The 21,981-nt window shown below is 35.9% G+C and overlaps 1 protein-coding gene and 1 pseudogene across 1 annotated transcript in view; one reads left to right on the top strand and one right to left on the bottom strand.

The window, feature by feature from the left end:
* Positions 1 to 21,981, bottom strand: part of DNAI4 (dynein axonemal intermediate chain 4) — a 103,943-nt gene that overhangs the window by 11,887 nt on the left and 70,075 nt on the right. Inside the window, 8 exon segments of the mRNA XM_043461026.1 lie at positions 1,856 to 2,012; positions 4,139 to 4,365; positions 4,963 to 5,061; positions 9,010 to 9,131; positions 9,469 to 9,626; positions 11,272 to 11,423; positions 12,787 to 12,873; positions 18,149 to 18,357. Of these exon segments, the coding sequence (XP_043316961.1) occupies positions 1,856 to 2,012; positions 4,139 to 4,365; positions 4,963 to 5,061; positions 9,010 to 9,131; positions 9,469 to 9,626; positions 11,272 to 11,423; positions 12,787 to 12,873; positions 18,149 to 18,357 (1,211 nt within the window).
* On the top strand, positions 989 to 1,108 carry LOC122437501 (annotated as a pseudogene).

Here is a 21,981-nt window from a genome sequence, read left to right as displayed (position 1 = left end):
ATTTTTTGTTAATGAGGTTAAATTTTAAAATATATTTACCAGCCATATTTTGTGAATGAACTGTTCCTGACCTTACTCACCCTTCTATTGGAGTCTTAGTGGTTTTTCTTATTGATTCATGTATATTTTTAATATTGTTAACATGTTAATATATTCATGGTAATATTTACCAGATCATTCCTTAAACTAGAAATCTAAACATAAACAGAAAAATACTGAAAAGCTATCTTGAAAATAATGGACATCTATATAGTGTGTATATATATATGTGTGTATATATATGTGTGTGTGTGTATATATATATATATATAGTGGATTACTACCCAGGAATTTTAAGAAAATGAAATTCTGCCATTTGCAACAACATGGATTGATTTGGAGGATATTATGCTTAGCAGCATGCTTAGTGAAGTAAGTCAGAGAAAGATAAATACTATATGTTTTCACATATATGTGGAATCTAAAAAATAAGATGAACAAATTAATGTAACAAAATAGAAACAAGACTCACAGATACAGAGAACAAATTAGTGGTTACCAGTGGGGAGAGGGGAGGAGAGAGTAGCAAGATAAGGGAAGGGGATTACGAGGTATAAATTACTAGGTATAAAATAAATAAGATACAAGGATATAATGTAAAGCACAGGGAATATACCCAATATTTTATAATAATTTTAAGTTAAGTATAATATATAAAAATACCAAATCTCTATGTGATTTAACACTATAAATCAACTTTACTTCAATTTAAAAAACTTTTAAACAACAAATAAGCAAAAAAATATATATATAATATTAAAAATAGTGGGCATCTAGTGATGCTGATTTACTTATCAAAGTTTTATAACAAAGCTTTGATATCTGAAGATCAGAGTTAGGGAAGAGGATAATGTCAACCCAATAGAAACAAATAGCAACCTTAGGAACACTGGATAACATCTAAAAATATTATTTCCAAAAAGATTTAAAAATAAAATATTATTTCTTTTTGCAACCACTTAGGCTGACTGTGCTCTTCCTCACAGGGGCCCAGTGTGCAATGGCCGCAAACAGCAGCCTCCCGGGCCATTGCCTGTACAGGTTGCCCTAAGAAGCCGAGGAGGCAACTCTTTCTAGTGGACCTTCATGACTGGCATGCTGTTCTGTCTAGGCTCCAGACAGGTATGCTCGGTGCCTTTGGAAAGTCCCAGGGAACAGTGGCCAGAGTCATAATGGCCATCCACACCTAGTAGCAGAACAATAAACCTGTGATTGAGGCCCTCCTCAGAGCCAAGTTCAAGTTCCCTGGTCACCAGACGATCCACATCTCCAAAAAGTAGGGATTTACTAAGTTTAATGCAGGTGAATTTGAAAACATGATGGTTGAAAAGCGGCTCATCCTAGATGGCTGTAGGGTCAAATATATCCCTAATCGTGGCCTTCTGACAAATGGGTCCTGCACTCATGAGAGCCTTGGTGCTGCCCCTCCTTACTCATGCTTACCCATAAATTCTACTTTTCTGACAAAAATAAATAAATCAAAATATATCTTGTAAAAGTCTTTGAATATTTGCAGAGAACAGTCACAACCATAATCTAGGGACAGTTTTAAATTATTTCATATAATATTTATAATTATTCTGCTCAACAACATTATTTACTTTTAAAAATGAATGATGTTTTCATTTAACAGATAAAGACTGTGAGGCTCAAGTAAAATAAGCCTACTAGGCACCATGCCACTCTTGGGACTTATATATATCTTTCCACTGTGCCACAATTCAGATATTTGAGAAAAGTAAATCTCTTGTATGACGCAAAACTACAGCTGAATAAAATCATAAAATGACATAAGATTTTGACTTTCAAGTCTTACCCTGTTAGAGTCCAAAGTAGTGGGCATATTTTTTAATTCATATACAGCAACTTGTCCATCGCTATCTCCCACCAGAAGGCAATCTGTTTGCTTAGCAAAAAGAACAGTTGTGAACTTGATTCCAGGGTTAGCAACATGGACAATCAGAGGGTCCAAACTGTAATGAAATACTGTATTTGTAAATTTAGTTATTGTTAATATGTTCTTTTTACATACAGACTAAGAAAAGTCTGAGATACGTGTGATTTCATGTAACAAAAACCAAAAGCGTCTTTGTGTGTTTCCAAAAGCAAAATAACTACTTCTCACCTTTTATTCAATCAAAGCTTTCATTCTTTCAATCAACTAATTTCAACTAAATAAATTAAAGTATTCACAATTAAGAAGTGAACTCATACTTTAAACTCCTGTGATGATTAATTTTATGCATTAACTTGGCTAGGCTGTGGTTTTCAGTTGTTTAGTCAAACACCAGTCTACACATTGCTGTGAAAGTATGATATGATTAACTTTAATCAGTAGAATTTGAATAAAGCAAATTATCCTCCACAAAGTGAGTTGGCCTCATCTAATTTGTTGAAAGCCTTAAAAGAAAAGACTGAGGTCCTCAAAGCAGAATAAATTTCTGCCTCTATACTGCCTTTGCACTCAAGACTGCAACATGGACTCCCCTGATGGAAACTCCGGCTTGCTACCCTGTCAAGCAAACTTGGGAATTGCCAGCCCACAATCACATGAGCCAATATTTTTAAATCTCTCTGTCTCTTTCTGTCTCCCTTCCTCCCACCATCTCTATTTTATTGGTTCAGTTTCTCTGAGGATCTCTAGTATAACTTGTTAAATAATAAATGTCTTTTAAGGGAAGGATGTTTTGATCCAAATGAATCCCTGGACCAGAAGTGAATCTGAACAAGATTTAGAACCTTGTTCCAAGGTTCTCTAAACAAGAACCTTCTCTACTATTGCTCATCCAAAGCAATCCATTGACATTCTTATAAAAGAAGCAGTAACTTGCATATCTCTTCTGAAGAAATTTTGCCTGGGAACTACAATCTTACTAGGAAAAAAAAAATCAGAGATGACACTCCTGTAAGTAACCACTTGCTATGTTAGTCATCTCATACTCAAAAATAAATTGTTTTGTGTTGTACTCCTTGAGTTTTTGGTTCAAATTGTTTTATAGAATGAGTTGTGACTAAATTTTAAAGTTACTAAACTATTAATCTCTAGGAAAAAAATTGTGATTATTACCCATTACCCATTGAATTTTATATCATTTATTTCAAACAAGAACGTATTTCCATGCTTTCCTCCTTAATAACTTGTCTGAAGGTCTACAATATTTTCTAATATTGAAATAATGATTGAAGAAGTAGAATCATTAAACACAATTCCAGCACTGTATAAACTTTCATACTAAAAACAACGGTCTATGGCCCTCTAATAACTTTGACGTAACACTTTAAAAAATTTTAATTAAATGCATGTCTCTTCAAATATGTTTTTTTTTTTGTTTGTTTGTTTGTTTGTTTGTTTTGTTTTTTTTTTTTTAATTTTTTTATTAGTTGGAGGCTAATTACTTCACAACATTTCAGTGGGTCTTGTCATACATTGATATGAATCAGCCATAAGTGCAAATATGTTTTAAAATGAAGTAAGAGACTAAGTAAATATCATTTAAAAAAATACTTATTTTGCTCCCTTTCTTTATATTACTAATAAAAGGTCTTCAGTTAAGAAGAATTAGAAAAGTGCCTCTCTGCATTCTTCCATAAACCAGACAATGACAAAGAATTCAAGGTAGTTATGATATCCTATATCAGTCTATAAAAATTTGATGAGGGAGTACCGTGGTGTTTCAGTAGCCAGACTCCACGCTCCCAATGCAGGGGACCTGGCTTCAATCCTTGGTCAGGGAACTAGATCCCACATACTGCAACTAAGAGTTTGCATGTCACAACTAAAAGATCTTACATGGTACAACTAACACCTGATGCAGCCAAATAAATAAATACATTTTTTTTAATTGAGGAGATAGAGTAACCTATTTTCATCCAAATATTTTGAAACTATTAATACATATGATATAGGTAATTAATATATTATCCTGGCACATCACTTTATTTATAAAGGACTCCCACAGTGTGAACTATTACTTGTTTTAAAGTAACTATAGTTCTCTCTAACCAATGTCAAAACCACCAGGCACCATTTAGATGGAACTGCAATTATCTTCTACTTTTATTATCTACAATTATCTTCAAGAAAAATGCTAATATTTACGTGCTGATGTGAAGGTCCCAAATCTCCACTCTGCTCTCATTTGCAGCTGCAAATATGTAGGATGACTTTGGAGACCAGGCAATATCATAAACAACATAAGTAGTTGGATAAAAACTCAAAAATGGTTTGAGATTCTCATGTTGCCATATAATAACACCCCAATCTGCAGAACAGCTTAAGAAAACATCATGGCAAAATGGGTTCCATGCTATTTTATACACTGGTCCCTAGGATTAGAAAAATAAATTAAGATACATAGTAAGTAGTATTTAATGTCTTATATTTGACCAACAAACTTAAAATGCTCAGATTTCTAAAAGCTTTATACGCCATGCATTATTGTGTAAGTATTATCTTAGCTAAGAATACTAGGTCAAAGTTGAATCTCTTCCCTAAATTATGACATACAGAAGCATACAAATATATTTGCTACTGTACTTACTAAATATTAGCATATACTATAGTTTAGGAATATTAAGAAAAATAAACAAAAATAAGGGAGAAAACATGGTAGGAACTATCATTTAAAAATGTAGGGAATATATATATGCCAGAGACAGTTTTACTTTGAGATCAGCATGTTAAATCAGCAGTCTTTTAGAAGCAAAAATTGTGGCCTAATAACTTATGAAAAGAAATCAAGGATATCTAGAAGCCAAATTAAAAGCCCCACATATTATGGGTGTTTTATATACAAATTCAAGCTTGTATTTTTAAATCCAAAGTTATAAATTATTGCATAAAAATGCTGTGTCTAATGATACTGTTTTTTTCAGAAATATAATAAGATAAAATTTTCCATACCTACTGTAATTAAAACTAACCTTATGTCCTCTGTAGGTATCTAGATATTGTTCGTTATATGAACAGGAACACTTGTGAATATGACCTTCTTCAGTACCAGCCAAATAGATATTTGTGTCCTAAACACAAAAAGTCAAAATGCATTAACTTGTGATGTATTAGTAAATGTGCTAAATAGAAGACAGAATTCAAGATTTCTTAAAACAAGTTCAAGAACTAAAACTAGAAATACTATCTTGTAGACAACTGTTGTCTTTTTCTTAGATCATGATTTTATAATAATTAAACTCCCTGAAGGATGGCTGTGCAAAGAAAATACAGATTCTTTTCTTTGCTAAAATAGAATGTAGAACTTAGTATCCTATCTAGAAATTACATGGACAAACATTCACTTAAAATGAGGAAGAAACTTTCTAACATTTAGAGCTACCTGACAAGAGAATTAACAATCCAGGGAAACAGTATTATTTCACTAGAATTAGTCAGAGAGAAGACAGATGACAACAATAACATGATTCTTGCTGAGAACGAGAGATTAAACTAGACGGAGTCTCAGACATCTCAGATGTATTACCAAATAGGGATTTAAAATGTGTTTTCTATACTGAAGTTATAGTCAGAAAGTCTGAAAGTCAGGGCTCTATGTGGAGCTATGTCAAGTCAGCACCACCTGGTAGTATTATAGAACTGCAGAATGTCAGGCCCTGCCCCAGACCTGCTGAGTCAGAATCATTTTAACAAGATTCCCAGGTAAGTTATAAGAACCCTGAAATCTGAGACACATTGCTCTAGCATACATCAGTACTTAAGAATGCAATTACTAGATCATGGGGGTCTATGTAGCTTAAATTACAAAATAAAGTCCATTTCCCCCCCAAAGTAGTATTATCAATTTACACTCAGCAGAATATAAAAGTTCCTTTCGACACACATTCTCTTCAACAGCTTGGTTACATCAGAAATCTTAGATTTTGCCATTCTATTAGGTATTAACTTACACTGAATGGTTTTAAGTTTCATTTATGTGGATATTAACAAAGTTGAGCACATTTTTATGTTTATTGGCCAATTGAATCTCCTCTTCTGTTCATATTTCTTGACCATTTTACTAATGATCTTTCTTTTTCATATTCATTTGAATAAGTTCCTAATATATCCTATTACATATGCTTTGTCTATTATTAGGTTGCAAAAATCTTGTCCCAGCATACAGCTTATTTTTTTTTTACAAACTCTTAGTGTCATTTAGTAAATAAAAGTTCTCATTTTAATGTAGCTGGTATTATATAGTTTACATAATTAGGATTTTGTGCTTTAAGAAACTGTTCCTACTTTTAAGTCATAGAGATATTCTCCCATATTTTCTTCTAAAAGTTTTTGCATATAAAGGGGTAGGGATCTAATTCCTTTTTTATATATGAACAATGATTATCTCAGTAGTATTTATAAGTAGGTCATCTTTCTCTGGGCTTCCCTGATGGCTCAATGGTAAAGAACTTGCCTGCCAATGCAGGAGACACAAGAGATGTGGGTTCAATCCCTGGGTTGGGATAATCCCCTGGGGGATGGCATGGCAAACCACTCCAGTATTCTTGCCTGGAGAATCCCGTGGACATAGGAGCCTGGTGGGCTATAGTCCAAAGTGTCACAAAGAGTTGGACATGACTGAAACAACTTAGCACACAGATAAATGTCTTTCTCTAGAGCTCCTCAAGGTCACTGTCTAAAGTTGGATTCCTCAGTGTGTAAACCTGAGACTGAGATTTCCATGCAAGAGGTTTATTGGGAAGTTCTCTCAGAAACAATCTCTTTGAGGGAAACAGGAACAGGTAGAGATTTAAGTTAAACTATGATGCAGCTGCATCAGAGTGCTTTGGAGCTGAGATAGCCCTTCAGAGTCCTACCTCCAGACAAAGGGGTAAAATATGTTTCGCACCTCTTCCTAAACATAAATTAGTCAAGAATGATGACAGACTCAAACCAAACTAAATCAACAATCAAACTAAAGGTAAATTGTGTAAATATCACAAAAATCAGAGACTCTAGGACTGGATAAAAAAGCAAAATTCAACTATATGCTGCCTATAAGAAACATACTTTAAATATAAAGACATAAATAGGTTAAATGTAAAAGAATGTAAAATGATAAACTGTGCTAATATTAGTTAAAAGAAAGGTGTAGTGGCTACATTAATGTCAGACTAAGTAGATTTCAGAGTAGAGAATGTTAACAGCTATAAATAAGGTCATTGTATAATAAGGGAATTGATTAATCAAGAGAACATGACAATTCTAAACACGTATGTACTTAAAGCTTCAAGATACATAAAGAATAAATTGATAGAATTTCAAAGGGAGAAAAGACAAATTCACAATTATGGTCAGACACTTCAATACCTTTCTGTCAATAAATCATGGAAGAAACAGGCAGAAAATCAGGAAGGATATAGTGAACTTGAACAGTATCATCAACCAACTTAATCTGATTGATATTCACAGAACATTTCACCCAACAGTAGCAGAATATACACTTTTCTCAAATGCACAGGGAATACTTACAAGTAAACATCACATTCTAGGCTCTAAAACAAATCTCAATAAATTCAAAAGGATTCAGTTTATAAAAAGTTTGTTCTCTGATCGTGATGAAATTGAATTAGAAACCAACAGAAAGATCCTTAGAAAAGCCTTGACTATTTGGAAACTAAATAACATGCTTTATCAGTCAAAGATGAAATCAGGGGAGCAACATTGATGTATTGAGCCAGCGAATTCTTTGTTTGTGTGGGGAGAGGACGGTGGTTGTCTTGTGCATTGTAGAGTGTTTAGCAGCATCCCTGGACTCTGCTCACTGGATATAACTATCCTCCCTACATCCCACCTCCCGCAGCTGCAACAACCAAAGATATCTGAAGAAGACATTGTGAAATGCCCCTGGTGGAAAGTACTCCCCTCCCTGCCCACATTGAGAACCACTCTTCTCGAATCAAGGTGACAAGCAGATTATAGGAATGTGAGAATGAATGCAGTGAGAATATGACAAGCGATAAAGACTCAGAGGTAAAGAATCTGCTTGCAATACAGGAGACCGGGGTTTCATCCCTGGGTCAGGAAAGATCCTCTGGAGAAGGGACTGGCTACCCACCCCAGTGTTCTTGCCTGGGGAGCCCCAGGGACAGAGAAGCCTGGCGGGCTACAGTCCACGGGGTCACAGAGAGTTAGACACACTGAGTGACCACATACACAGTGATCAAAGTGAAAAATAATAAAAGCCTGAACTATATGAACAGTAGCCTTGGACTAAAAGAAGTAGGATGATAAAACCTAAATATCATCTGGGTGATAGAGTAGAATAGAGTAAGAACTCAAGTTTTGGTTTGCATAAGTAGGTGAATAATGGTATCATTAAAGAGATGATCATATTACATATAATAGAAAATATATAGGGAAATGTTTTCTTGTAAGAGTCACAGTGGCTGAATTTTCTGATTCCAAAGAGCCTCCAGGTAAAAAGAATTAGAAAAGCAGAACTTTACTAACAGTGCTCTGATTTCATTTTGGTCTTGATAGGCATAGTCTGAAGTGGTCTTCCCAATCCCCAGAATCATGAGAGTCACCACCCACAATGAGATATGGAAGACTATATAGTGGATTTGGTTTCTGTCACTATGATAGAGCAGGAGAGCACCTAAGAGGGGCAAGGTGGGGCATTCAAGTTAAAATGAGCAGTTGAGTAGATAATCCTTCTATTGTTGCTCAGAAAAACAGACCTTTCCTCTAAAATGCAGATGAAGGACAGCCAACTGGAAAGTGCCATTTCACCTTAGGCCGATACCTAAGTTTGTTTGTTAGTTTTCTGCTTACAAGGCACAATATTTATTAACGTGCTAACCTTTTGTCTTTGTTTTTGGCCATGAGACATGTGTGATCTTCGCTCCCTGACCAGGGACTGAATCTGCACCTCCTGCCTTGGACAGTGACATCTCAACCACTGGACTGCCAGGGAAGGACCTAGTCTTATATCTTAACACACTTCAATGATTAGAAGTCGTGTTGAAATAATTTACCTTGGGATGAAAAGCAAAACACATTCCAGGAGCCTGTCGAGATATCAAAGCTTCACCTTTCTTTTCCTTTTCCGCTCCTTTTTTGCTGGTGCTAGCAGTCATTCGCCTCAAGCGCATCAAATCTTTAAAGAAAAAATAGATACCTTTCTACCACATGAAAAAGTACTGTAGATATAATATGTCCCTTCTGCAAATAAAATGATTTCTGCCATTCTTTGCATGTCATTAGGTTAAAATAAGCAAATACCAAAGTTAGATGCTTAGCAAAATGATCAAGCCCAGTTTTTCTCTTATTTAGTCAAACCTAAACTTACCAACTTTTATACATTGTTCACTAGGAATTTTTAATTCAGCACATAACAAGAGAAAGATAATTTGGGGGGGCAGGTGGGGGTGTGTGTGTGTGTGTGAGAGAGACAGAGACAGAGAGAGAGAGAGTGTGTATTTATTTATTTTTACCATGACAGTCCAGTCCTTTCCGTATAACCCATTTAGAGATTCTTCCATCCGCTGATATAGAAACTAGTATTTCTCTTTTGTCATCACCTGTTGTCCCTCGATCTTGTTCTATCCACTGCAGTTGCCATACAGGTCCCAAGTGTTTCTGAGGTGATTCACTAAAACAAGGAAAATCACTAGTAGAAAATCATAATTTTTAAAAAGACTTGTAATACTAAGTGATAAGGACAACTCCCTAAAGCATCATGACTTACTCATAGAATGACGCTTTTATTGTTCTGAACTGGACTTTGACTTTAAATATTTTGAAAATCAGGGGAAAAAAACAACTTTTCTAATATTCACTGATATTTTTCTCATTTCTTACAAAAAGAAAATTTTATTGCTATCATAACAGGAATATAAAAGCAAATATTTCTTTCTTTTAAGAATCTACTCCTTTTACTCTATTCACTTACATTTTCCTAGTTGTGCAAATTTAGTTTATTTAGATACATTGAATATAAGTATCTCCATTTTTCCAAGGATATTTCTCATAAATAAGTAAGTCATTTAAGTCCTATTTGAGTAAATAGTTACTTCACCCTTCTTCTTATATTTCAGCATTGTCCACTGGCTTGCTTCTCTCTAAGGCTGAGATTTAAAATTTTTCTGAAAAATTAAAATCATTTCTCAGATTACTACTTTCCTGTCTGATTAATGGGTTGCTTTGTTCCTAGTACTGACTCTCTTGATTTTTTATGTGAATCCTCCAAAGCAATAGTGCTGAATACTTTTAAATCTAGATATACTTGATTATTTGGTAAAAGTTACGAATCTTCTGACCGGAAATGAACACAAGGCTCACACTTACAAAACTATGCAAATAATTTCAAAATTAACCTAAAAAACACGTGCTTTAAAGCCTATTTCCAGTTCTTCTGAAGTTTGCTGCTGCTGCTAAGTCACTTCAGTCATGTCGTTCTGAAGTTTATTCAAATACTAATATGAATATATAACCTCATTTCTGCTCCACTAGTATCAGGTTTATTATAAAAACTTGAGGTATCTTTCAATCTCTTTCACCTTAAACTTTTTTATTTTCTCAATATGTCACATTAATTATTTCTTTCATTTATAAAATGAAAGTTCTTGAAATCTAATGTCCATCATGGTGATTATAGTTAATAACGCTATGTTGCATACATGAAATTTGCTAAAAGAGTAGATCTTAAGTGTTATCACCACACACAAAAAAAATGGTAACTATGTGAGCTTGTTGTTGTTGTTGTTTAGTCACTAAGTCATGGCTGACACTTTGTGATGAAACAGGCTGTGGCCCACCAGGCTCCTCTGTCCCTGGGATTTTCCAGGGAGAATAATGGAGTGGATTGCCATTTCCTTCTCCAGATATGTGGGATTATGGATGCATTAATTAATTTGATTCCACTAATCATTTCACAATGTATACATATATTAAATCATCACATTGTACACTTAATCATGTGGTACAACCTAAATAAACTCAATTTTTATTTGTCAATTATACCTCAGTAAAGCTGGAAAAAATTTTAGCTTTTTAAAAAGCAGCAGCATACACCAAAAGAAGTTTGTTGGTGAGCAGGCAGAAAAGATGATAAAGAGATGTTAAAGCAGAGCATTCCAGCTGGAGAGACGTTATGAGGAATTATCAAATGTTTGAAAGCTAATGGTATCACTCTCAATAACAGTATAAACATTCACTCAAAACTAAATAACATAAATTTTTTCTTCTCCCAAAAAAAGTACATGTTATATATTTATCTAATTCTTGGATTTTCTCACCTACTATCCAGAACTGGAAGGTTACTGTTGTTTTGTACATTATAAATTGCAATAGTGCCATTGTGATAGCCAACTGCTAAAAGGTTAGGTGAGCCGATTGAAAAATCCACAGCAGTAACTCCATATGGACTCTGATAAGTACGCTCTGGCCACTGAATAAAAAAAATATATTACATTACAATTTAAACTTGGTTTTATAAACCACAGTACAGGAGAGTATGATAGTGACTAAAGACTAGGCTGATGGCAGTGGGGATGTGAGGAGAGTTAACCTGCATTCAGTTACTCCTAACTTCCTATATACATGAGAACAAAACCTCAATCAGTCATTTCCTTTATTTTGATGAACCCTCAGAGCTCAGTAATTTTGCAAAATACAGCATGTAGCTCTATAGTAATTATCATTTGGGGTAATCTTCCAATAGGATTTTCCATCACAGGTCTACATTCTTGAAAATACAAATAATAGCCACCAAATAAATTATCCTGCAAAATTCCTATCTCCCAGTATCTGTTTCTAATGCGTGTATTATCTAATCATTTCTAAATAAGATAGAAGAAGCTCTAAAACTTTCCAAGTTACTCTTTTCTACAACTCTGTCTAGAGTTTTATTGTTTTGTTTGAATGTCCAATTCAAATCCTTTCTTGGTTCTAACAACCTACATGGAAAAGAAGACAACTTGCTGTTGATGAATCCTGTCAATCCTTCCACATGTTTAAAATTGCTTCTTCCTTTCTTTTAGGCTATATAAACCCAGCTTCCTAACAGACGAGGGTTATTTATAAGAACTCCAATTATTTTTGTATGCCTTTCTGATCTTATTAAAGTAGTCCACTTTACATTTCTGTTGTAAAGTAAAACTAAGGGTAAAAGGACTTCGCTGGCAGTCCAGTGGTTAACACTCTCTGCTTCCGCTGCAAAGGGTGCAGGTTCGACCCCTGGTCAGGGTACTTAAGATCCCGCATGGTGCGATAAAAACAAACAAACAAACAAAAAACAAAAACAAAAGAACTAAAGGTAAACCTGTAAGTGACAGATTGACTAGAGCTATTTAGCAAAAAACATAACTGATTCTTGTTCCTTTTCTTTAAAAATTCATAACAGTAAGATATTATATGAATCTATTTTACAACTATTGAGGATAACAGAAATCTATCTTATAAAGTGATGAGTTTTTCATATACTGAAAAACAATCCAATAGTAAATGAAACAATTTTTAAAGTTTGCATTTGCAAATATTTTTCTTTATAACAGGCAGTGATATACAATAATGGTTCGGCCCTGGATCATCAGATCTAACAGCACACAGTAGTGAATTTACTTTATCCTATTAAGTATCAGAATAAGTTTTAATTATTTAAGTGTTACAGATTTAAACCAAAGAAAATAAAGTCTTGCATGATAAAACTTCCTTGACTTTGCTTAATTATCAAATACAGCTATCTAGTACTTTATGAGAATTATGTCAACATTTAATTAAATAAAAATAGATCTTATTCCTGCTCAAGTTACCATGGGGTTCTTTATTGACCAGCAGCAGGCCAATCCTCTTTTTTGCTCCTTAAATCCAAAGTGTCCGTAGCCAATAGCCAAAAGGTCCTGAAAACCAGGAAAATTCAAACTAAGAGAGGATAGCATAAAAATATTGGCAAATGTATGAAGATGTATATTAATGAGCTGTGTTAAAAAGAGTGATGATATTTTAATTAAGGTTAAAAAAAACACCATATGCCATCTATTTTCACTCTTCATTTCCATCTTCCTAAGCAAAATCATAACAATAATTACATTTTCAGACTGAAAAATAAGTACTCAAAAAGAACCAATTGCTAACAAGCTCTTTTACACATTGAGATAATCTTCAAAAATTCTATTATTACATTATAATCTCCTATAGGTTTTTAAGGATGATCTAATTTTTTCAAATATAAAATAGAAGACATTTAAATTTAAAGTGAGGTGTTATGGACTGAATTGTGTCTCCTCTCCTAAAAGTCATTTGTGGAATTCCTAAACCCTAAAAATATGTGATCATATTTGTAAATAGCACCTTTAGGAGGTTATTAAGGTTAAACGAGTCCAGGCATGTGGGGTCCTCATTTGATAGGATTGGGTTCCTTACAAAAAGAGGAAGAAACCTAAGAGCCCTTTCTCTTCACCGTGTGAGGATACAGTCAAGCCTGGAAGAGAGCCTTACCCAGGAAATGAATCAGCCTCCAGAACTGTAAGAAATAAATTTCCGTTGTTTAAGCCACTCAGTCTCTGGTATTTTGTTATGGCAGCTTCAGCTGATTAATACAGCAGGTCATTTCCAGAAATGCTTTTATAATTGACCCTTGAACAATATGAGTTTGAACTGTGTAGGTCTACTTATAAATGGATTCTTTTAAATAAATATATTGAAACATTTTTTTGAGATTTGTAATCATTTGAAAAAATTCACAGAAAAACTGCATAGCCTAGAAATCCAAAACATTAAAAAAAGGATTTTTCGTGAATGTATAAAATGTATGTAGATAACAGTCTATTCCTTTGATAGGCATAAGTAAACATTTAATATAAAATTTATAATGTATTCATTTTATTACTGTTTTATAACTTTGCTTTCAAAGAATTATACATTATCATAAAGAATGCCTCACTCTCATAATTGAGGAAACTGCATATCAGCCTATCATCACAGGTAAGTAGCTTTTTTTTAGGGTAACAATGTTTCCAATACAGCATTATGAATATGACTATAATACTGTATGCCATTGAAATTTTATAACAATTCATTCATTAGTGTATAGTCTAGGCTATCCTGAAGCAATCATATCAATTACATGAGGCTACCACAAAGCAATCATATTGCTGCTTCTTTATCAACAATATATAAATCACTATACCTGAAAAAATATGAATTTTTCATATTATCTTTTTATTTTTGATGTCTAAGTAACACATGTAACATCTACAGTGTTTTGCATCATCTAAGACAACACTGATGTAGGCACTGACAGACAATTCATCTGTTAAATGGATGACATACACTTAACAGTGTTGCTAAATACAGTACAGTACTATAAATGTTGATCCATTGATCCGTTGATCATAGAAAAAGCAAGAGAGTTCCAGAAAAACATGTACTTTTGCTTTATGGACTACGCCAAAGCCTTTGACTGTGTGGCTCACAACAAACCGTGGAAAATTCTTAGAGATGGGAATACCAGAGCACCTTATCTGCCTCCTGAGAAATCTGTATGCAGGACAAGAAACAACAGTTAGAACCAGACATGGAACAATGGACTGGTTCCAAATTGGGAAAGGAGTATATTGTCACCCTGTTTAGTTAACTTATATTTGGAGTACATCATGCGAAATGCTTGGCTGTATGAAGCACAAGCTGAAATCAACATTGCTGGGAGAAATATCAATAAACTCAGATACACAGATGACACCACTCTTATGGCAGAAAGCAAAGAACTAAAGAGCCTCCTGATGAAAGTGAAAGAGGAGAGTGAAAAAGTTGCCTTACAATTCAACATTCAGAAAAATAAGGGCATGGCATCCGGTCCTATCACTTCATGGCAAACAGATAGGGAAACAAAGGAAACAGTTACAGACTTTATTTTCTTGGGCTCCAAAACCATTGCAAATGGTGACTGCAGTCATGAAATTAAAATACGCTTGCTCCCTGGAAGAAAAGCTATGACCAACCTAGACAGCATATTAAAAAGCAGAGACATTACTTTGCTGACAAAGGTCTGTCTAGCCGAAGCTATGATTTTTTCCAGTGGTCATGTATGGATGTGAGAGTTGGGCTATAAAGAAAGCTGAGCACTGAAGAATTGATCTTCTGATCTTTTTGAACTTTGGTGTTGGAGAAGACTCTTGAGAGTCTCTTGGATTACAAGGAGATCCAACCAGTCAATCCTAAAGGAAATCAGTCCTGAATATTCATTGGAAGGACTGATGTTGAAGTTGAAACTCCAATACTTTGGCCACCTGATGTGAAGAACTGGCTCATTGGAAAAGACCCTGATGCTGGGAAAGATTGAAGGCAGGAGGAGAAGGGAATGATAGAAGATAAGATGGTTGGATGGCATCACCAATGCAATGGACGTAAGTTTGAGCAAGCTCTAGGAGTTGGTGATGGACAGGAAAGCCTGGTGTGCTGCAGCCCATGGTGTTGCAAAGAGTCAGACAGGACTGAATGACTGAACTGACTATAAATGTATTTTCTCTTTCTTATTATTTTTCTTAATAATATTCTCTTTTCCCTAGCTTGCTTTATTGTAAGGTTACAGTTTATAATACACATAACACACAAAATATGTGTTCATTGACCATTTATGTTTGGCAATTCTTTCAGTGGACAGTAGGCTATTAGTAGTTAAGTTCTGGGGTAGTCAAAAGTTACACTTAGATTTTTAACTGCATAAAAGGTTGGCACCCCAAACCCCCTTTTATTCAAGGTCAACTGTATAAGTACATATGCACAAAAGTTTAATTATTAAACAAACCAGACTTTCCTTTGTAATCAGAAAGAATACAAAGACAGTCCTATCACCATCCTACCTCCCAATCAACATCGTATCTCCACAGTTCTGTCTTAAAATACTCTTCATCACTACCCTTGACATTGACAAACTCTTATTCATCTCTTTTAGACTCAGAATAGACATCAATTCCTCTAAGAAGCATTCACAACCCTCTCTTATGTGTTCCCATGGTATTATTTTTCCTTATTAAAGCACATAGGAAACTAGTGTATGGCCAGAGCCTACATGTGACTAAATTACTACTGTATCTACAGTGCTTTAACAAAGTTTCTGCAGAGAGTTAATATTCAACAAATATTTATAGAATTAATTAATAAATATTATGGATATCATCTGTTATATTTTTAGCTTCATTCAAAATTAACTTTATTCTAAATAGCAATATATTAATTTTTAGCTGTGAGTATATTCAGTTTCTTAAAATGATTCATTTGTCTTTATTACCCAATTACTGATTTATTAAATTTCACTTATCTACAAGATGTTCCCTAATATAGTTTTATAAAGACAAATTCACACTAAAAGTATTTTATTTTATTCAAAATAATATACATATTTAAGTAATGTGTTATTTAGGTTTTGACAAAAATGATCATAGTTTTATTTTTCATTTAAAATTTTTTATTGGAGTAGAGTTGATCTACAGTGTTTTGTTAGTTTCAGGTTGATTGTAGGTTTTTAATAGCCATAACACCTATCATGTTTGCACACAGTACCTTACAAGGTATAGCGATAAAACAAGGCTAATTCTTAAAACATGCATAAAACAATACAGTTTAAACAAATTAGTTCTGATGACTTTAAACATTAATCAGGGACCTCCCTGGTGGTCCAGTGGTTGGGGGTCCACTTCCCAATGCAGAGTATATGGGTTCAATCCCTGGTTGAGAACTGGAATTCCACACATTGTGGGACAACTCAGCCTGAGCCAAACAACAACAACCAAGAAAAAGATGCTGCAACTAGCACCCATTGAGGCCAAAATAAATAAATATTTCTCAAAAATGACCAAAAAAAAAAAAAAAGTTATTCCAGAAGCACTAGTTGAGAATCATGTCTTCAGAACCAGTTTATAAATCTCAGGAAAAAATAACTCTCATTACTCTATAATCATTCTTTTTTTTACAAGAAAACATACCGTTCCCCAGCTTGATGATTCATCTCATTTTCCTCAAGATGATTTTTAACAGAGCAGTACTAAAAGTGAAAGTGAAGTCCTGTCGGACTCTTTGCGACCCCATGGACTGTAGCCCACCAGGCTCCTCCATCCATGGGATTCTCCAGGCAAGAGTACTACTGAAGGGCGTCCCTAACAGCTCAGTTGGTAAAGAATCCACCTGCGATGCAGAAGACCCTGGTTCGATTCCTGGGTCAGGAAGATCCCCTGGAGAAGGGATAGGCTACCCACCCCAGTATTCTTGGGCTTCACTGTGACTCAGCTGGTAAAGAATCTGCCTGCAATGCGGGAGACCTGGGTTCAATCCCTAGGTTGGGAAGATCCCCTGGAGAAGGGAAAGGCTACCTACTCCGGTATTCTGGCCTGGAGAATTCCATGGACTGTGTAGTGCATGGGGTCACAAAGAGTCGGACAAGACTGAGCGACTTTCACTTCACTTTCACTAGAAGTAAGAACTCTGGAGCTGGGTGTCTCGGTTTGGATTCTGTCTCGCTTACTGGTTATATAACTTTGGGCAAGTTATCCTTTCTGTGCTTCAGTGCAACGTAGTGAGGAAAAGAGTGCCTTATTCATAGATTTGTGATAATACAAGTAAAACATTTACAATAGAGCCTGGTATATAGTAGGTGCTATTTAAGTATCCATTGTGGTATTAGTTCTTAAGGAATCTCGAAATTATTTGGCTCTTTTACAGGGTCACTGGATTAAGCTGTTATTGTTGTTATTTAGTCGCTAAGTCATGTCTGACTCTTTTTCGACCTCATGGATTAAGTACATACTTCCAAATATGGTTTCTTTAAAAAGAATACAAGTTTGGGTGCATGAATTTGGTTAACATGTTAAACTAAATAAATATATATTATTTTCTTGTCCACTTCTCAACATCTGACATAGATTCAGCCATGTTCCAAGTACATCTCTTAAAATAAAAATGGTGATATTTTCATATTAAAGAAGAAAAAACATTGTTTTCTAGCTGTTGCATTTCCCCCTTTTAAAAATATAAACTTGTTTTCAGAGGAATTTTAAAACCAGGGGTTATGTCAATTTAAATCCCTTGCCTAACAGATGAGAAAAAGAAATCATTATTGTTATACTTGGTAAGTGCCCTTAAATGCCACAGATAGAATTATTAAAACATTTGATAACTTACTGGATTTGCTTTATTCCAGGCAAGGCTGCTCACGTTAAGGCCTTTGGTTAGGTCACAGGAAAAGGACCAAAGTCGTTCCAAATTGGCTGGTATTGTTGACTGTTCTGAATCTACTTCTAAATCTTCTTCCTCTTCCTTCTTAGCCTCTTCTTCGACCTCTTCAAGTTTTCCATCTACTAAAAAGTCTCCAGGCTCTTCAGGTTCTGGTTCTAAAATTAAATCAAATGAAAAGAAGATCATGGTGCTCTACACCCATCTGCTAAAGTTTCCAAAGAACAGCTCTATCTACCACTGACACTTCAGACACCACTGTATCTGCTAGGTCGTAAGGCCCAAGGGACAGGGCACCTGTAACAGCTGCCTGAATCTGCTGCAGAATCTTCTATTGTTCTGAGCCCCACTCAAAGCAATTGGCTTTTCAGATCACTGAGTAAATGAACCAGAATAACATCCAAATGAGGAATGTGTTGCCTCTAAAATGCAAAGACGGCTTCCCTTGTGGCTCAGTCAGTAAGAAATCCACCTACAATGCAGGAGACCCAGGTTCAATCCCTGGGTCAGGAAGATGCCCTGGAGAAGGAATGGCAACCCACTCCAGAATTCTTGCCTGGAAAATTCCATGCACAGAGGAGTCTGGTGGGCTACAGTCCGTGGGGTTGCAAATAGTCGAACACAACTTAGCGACTAAACCACCGCCTATGAAATGCAAAGAGATCCACTAGGAATGCGTCTGTCTCTCTCTCTCTTTTTTTTTTTTTTTTCGTTGCAGAGGACTCAGATGCAACCACATATTTTTTACCTTAGAAGGTATATCTTGACATATTCTACTTGACTCTTGGAAATCTCACTAAGGTGGAAGGCCCCTGAAATTTTGTCAGATTTACTTCTCACCCTCCGACATGCAAATGTCTTGCCAGTAAGTTTACTTGTTGTTCACTAAGTCCAGTCAACATGATACCATCAGTGTAATGGACCAGTGCGATGTCTTGCTGAAGGGAAAGCTTGCTGCAGGCCAAATTATGACATAAAGCAGAACAGTGAAGGTGTACTGCTGACCTGGCCAGCTGAGAGCAAATAGCTTTGGTTTTCCCAACAGGTACTGAAGGGAAAAAGCAACAGCAGCTACACACTACGTACCACAAGTTGTGTTAGTTGGCTCAGGCAATGAGACTCTAACTGAAACGCTAGCTGCAACTGGAGTCACCACCTGGTTAAGCTTACAATAATCCACCGTTACTCTCTAAGAGTCATGTGTTTTCTGTGTAAGCCAGATAGATGAGTTGAACGATGGGAGTCAACATTCCTGCATATTTCTAGTCCTTGATGGTGGTATTAATCTCTGAGATCCTTCCAGAAAGGTGGCATGCTATGGTTTACTATTTTCATAGGTATAGACAGCTCTAGTGGCTTCCACTTTGCCCTTTCCTCTCAAATTAGCTCTCACTGCTTCCCTCGTGGCTCAAAGGTTAAAGTGTCTGCCTGCAATGCGGGGGACCTGAGTTCGATCCCTAGGTCGGGAAGATCCCCTAGAGAAGGAAATGGCAACCCACTCCACTACTCTGGCCTGGAGAATCCCATGGATGGAGGAGCCTGGTAGGCTACAATCCACAGGGTCTCCAAGAGTCGGACACAACTGAGAGACTTCACTTTCACTTTCCACAAGCCAAGGATCACATGGGGGATTCTGCCAGTTTCTAATTATTTCTATTTCAAGTATACATTCTGGAATAGGGAAAATAACTGCAGGATGTTGGGTGGACACATTGTGAGATGAACCTGAACTAAAATTCTGTTGATCACCTGATTTTAAGTCCTAGTGGACCCCAGTGATGTTTTGGGTCTCCCTGAGTTAGTGTGAACTCAGAGCCAGTGTTCAGTAATCCATGAAATTTCTGATGATTTCCTTATCCACAATGTACAGTCCTTCTAATAAAATGCTATAGATCTTTATGGAGAAACCTGGGATAAGTATTAACAGTACACACTCTTGACAATGTAGCGTGATACGTTCTCAAAGTGACCCGGTCTCCGCTTCATTCAAGACATTCTGGTTCTATAAACTGGCTCACGTCTAGGAATAGGTTAAGCAGCTGTGACTTTGTTTTTTGGTGTTTCAAATTAGAAACACTTGACCTAGAACTTTGCTGCTTATACAGATTAAGTGAGAATTTATAAGATGACGGTCTGTTATGGGATGAATTGTTTCTCTCCAAAATTCATATATTGAAGTCATAATGACTCAGAGGTGAAGAATCCACCTATGATGCAGGAGACACAGGTTCAATCCCTGAGTCAGGAAGATCCCCTGGAGAAGGGAGTGGCTACCCATGCCAGTCACCACCTGGGTAAGCTGGTAGTGACTGGGAAATTCGATGGACAGAGAAGCCTGTAGGGCTTCAGTCCGTAGGGTGACCAAGAGTTGCACAAGATTGTGTGACACACAGAGCTAAGAATGTAGTGTGTAAGAATGTAATGATATTCTAAGAAAGGACTTTGAAGTGGTGATTACACTAAATTAGACCACTAGAGAGGGTCCCAATCCATTGATTGATATCCTTATAAGAAGAGGAAATTTAGATATACCAAGAGAGATAACGGATGAACACACACAGAGAAAAGGCCACGTAAAGAGGCAGCAAGAGGGTGAACATCTGCAAGCCAAAGAGAGAGGCCTCAGAGGAAACCAACCCTGCTGGCATCTTGATCTTGGATTTTCTGTCTCTAGAATTGTGAGGAAGTAAATGTGTGTTGTCTAAATCTTTAGTCAGATGTATATATTGCAAACATATTCTTCTAGTCTGTTGCTTGCATTTCCCCCTGTTTTCCCCTGCATTTTCCTACTGTTAGCAGTGTTATTCAAAGAGCAGACATTTTAAATTTTGCAAAAGTCTTATTAATTTTTTTCTTTTATGCCTTGGGATTTTGGGGCTTCCCAGGTGGCTCAGTGGTAAATAATCTGCCTGACAATGCAGGAGATGCAGGTTCGATCCCTGGGTCGGAAAGATCTCCTGGAGAGGGAATGACAACCCGCTCCATTATTCTTGCCTGGAGAATACCATGGACAAAGGAGTCTGGTGGGCTACCGCCCATGGAGTCACAAAGAGTTGGACACGAATGAACATGCCTGCACTTGGGATTTTTGTATATTAAGTAGATATTTTCTTATGCTAAAATCATAAATATTTTTTCTTTTATCTTCTCCTAGAACTTTATAGTTTTAAGTTTTACATTTAAATCTATGGTCCAAAAAAAAAAAAAAAAAAAATCTATGGTCCATTCTGACTTAATTTATACAATTAATAGGAGGTGAGGTTTGAAGCTCATTTTTCTCCCCATAAGGATATCCAGTTCTTTCAGCACTGTTTATAAAAGATCAACTTCTCTCTATTGAACTGCCTTGACATGTTTGTTAAAAATCAGTTAACCATATATGTCTGTGTTTATTTCTGGACTCACTAGTCTTTTCAATCATTTATGTCTAGTTAGTTCAGTTCAGTCGCTCAGTCATGTCCGACATTTTGTGACCCCATGAATCGCAGCACGCCAGGCCTCCCTGTTCATCACCAACTCCCGGAGTTTACTCAGACTCATGTCCATTGAGTCGGTGATACCATCAAGCCATCTCACCCTCTGTCATCCCCTTCTCCTCCTGCCCCCAATCCCTCCCAGCATCAGGGTCTTTTCCAATGAGTCAACTCTTTGCATGAGGTGGCCAAAGTACTGGAGTTTCAACTTCAGCATCAGTCCTTCCAATGAACACCCAGGACTTATCTCCTTTAGGATGGACTGATTGGATCTCTTTGCAGTCCAAGGGACTCTCAAGAGTCTTCAAC

Source organism: Cervus canadensis, chromosome 2, assembly GCF_019320065.1.
Source record: "Cervus canadensis isolate Bull #8, Minnesota chromosome 2, ASM1932006v1, whole genome shotgun sequence".
Classification (NCBI taxonomy): domain Eukaryota; kingdom Metazoa; phylum Chordata; class Mammalia; order Artiodactyla; family Cervidae; genus Cervus; species Cervus canadensis.
Note: the sequence above shows the minus strand (reverse complement) of the source record. Positions and strands in the feature narration are given on the sequence as shown.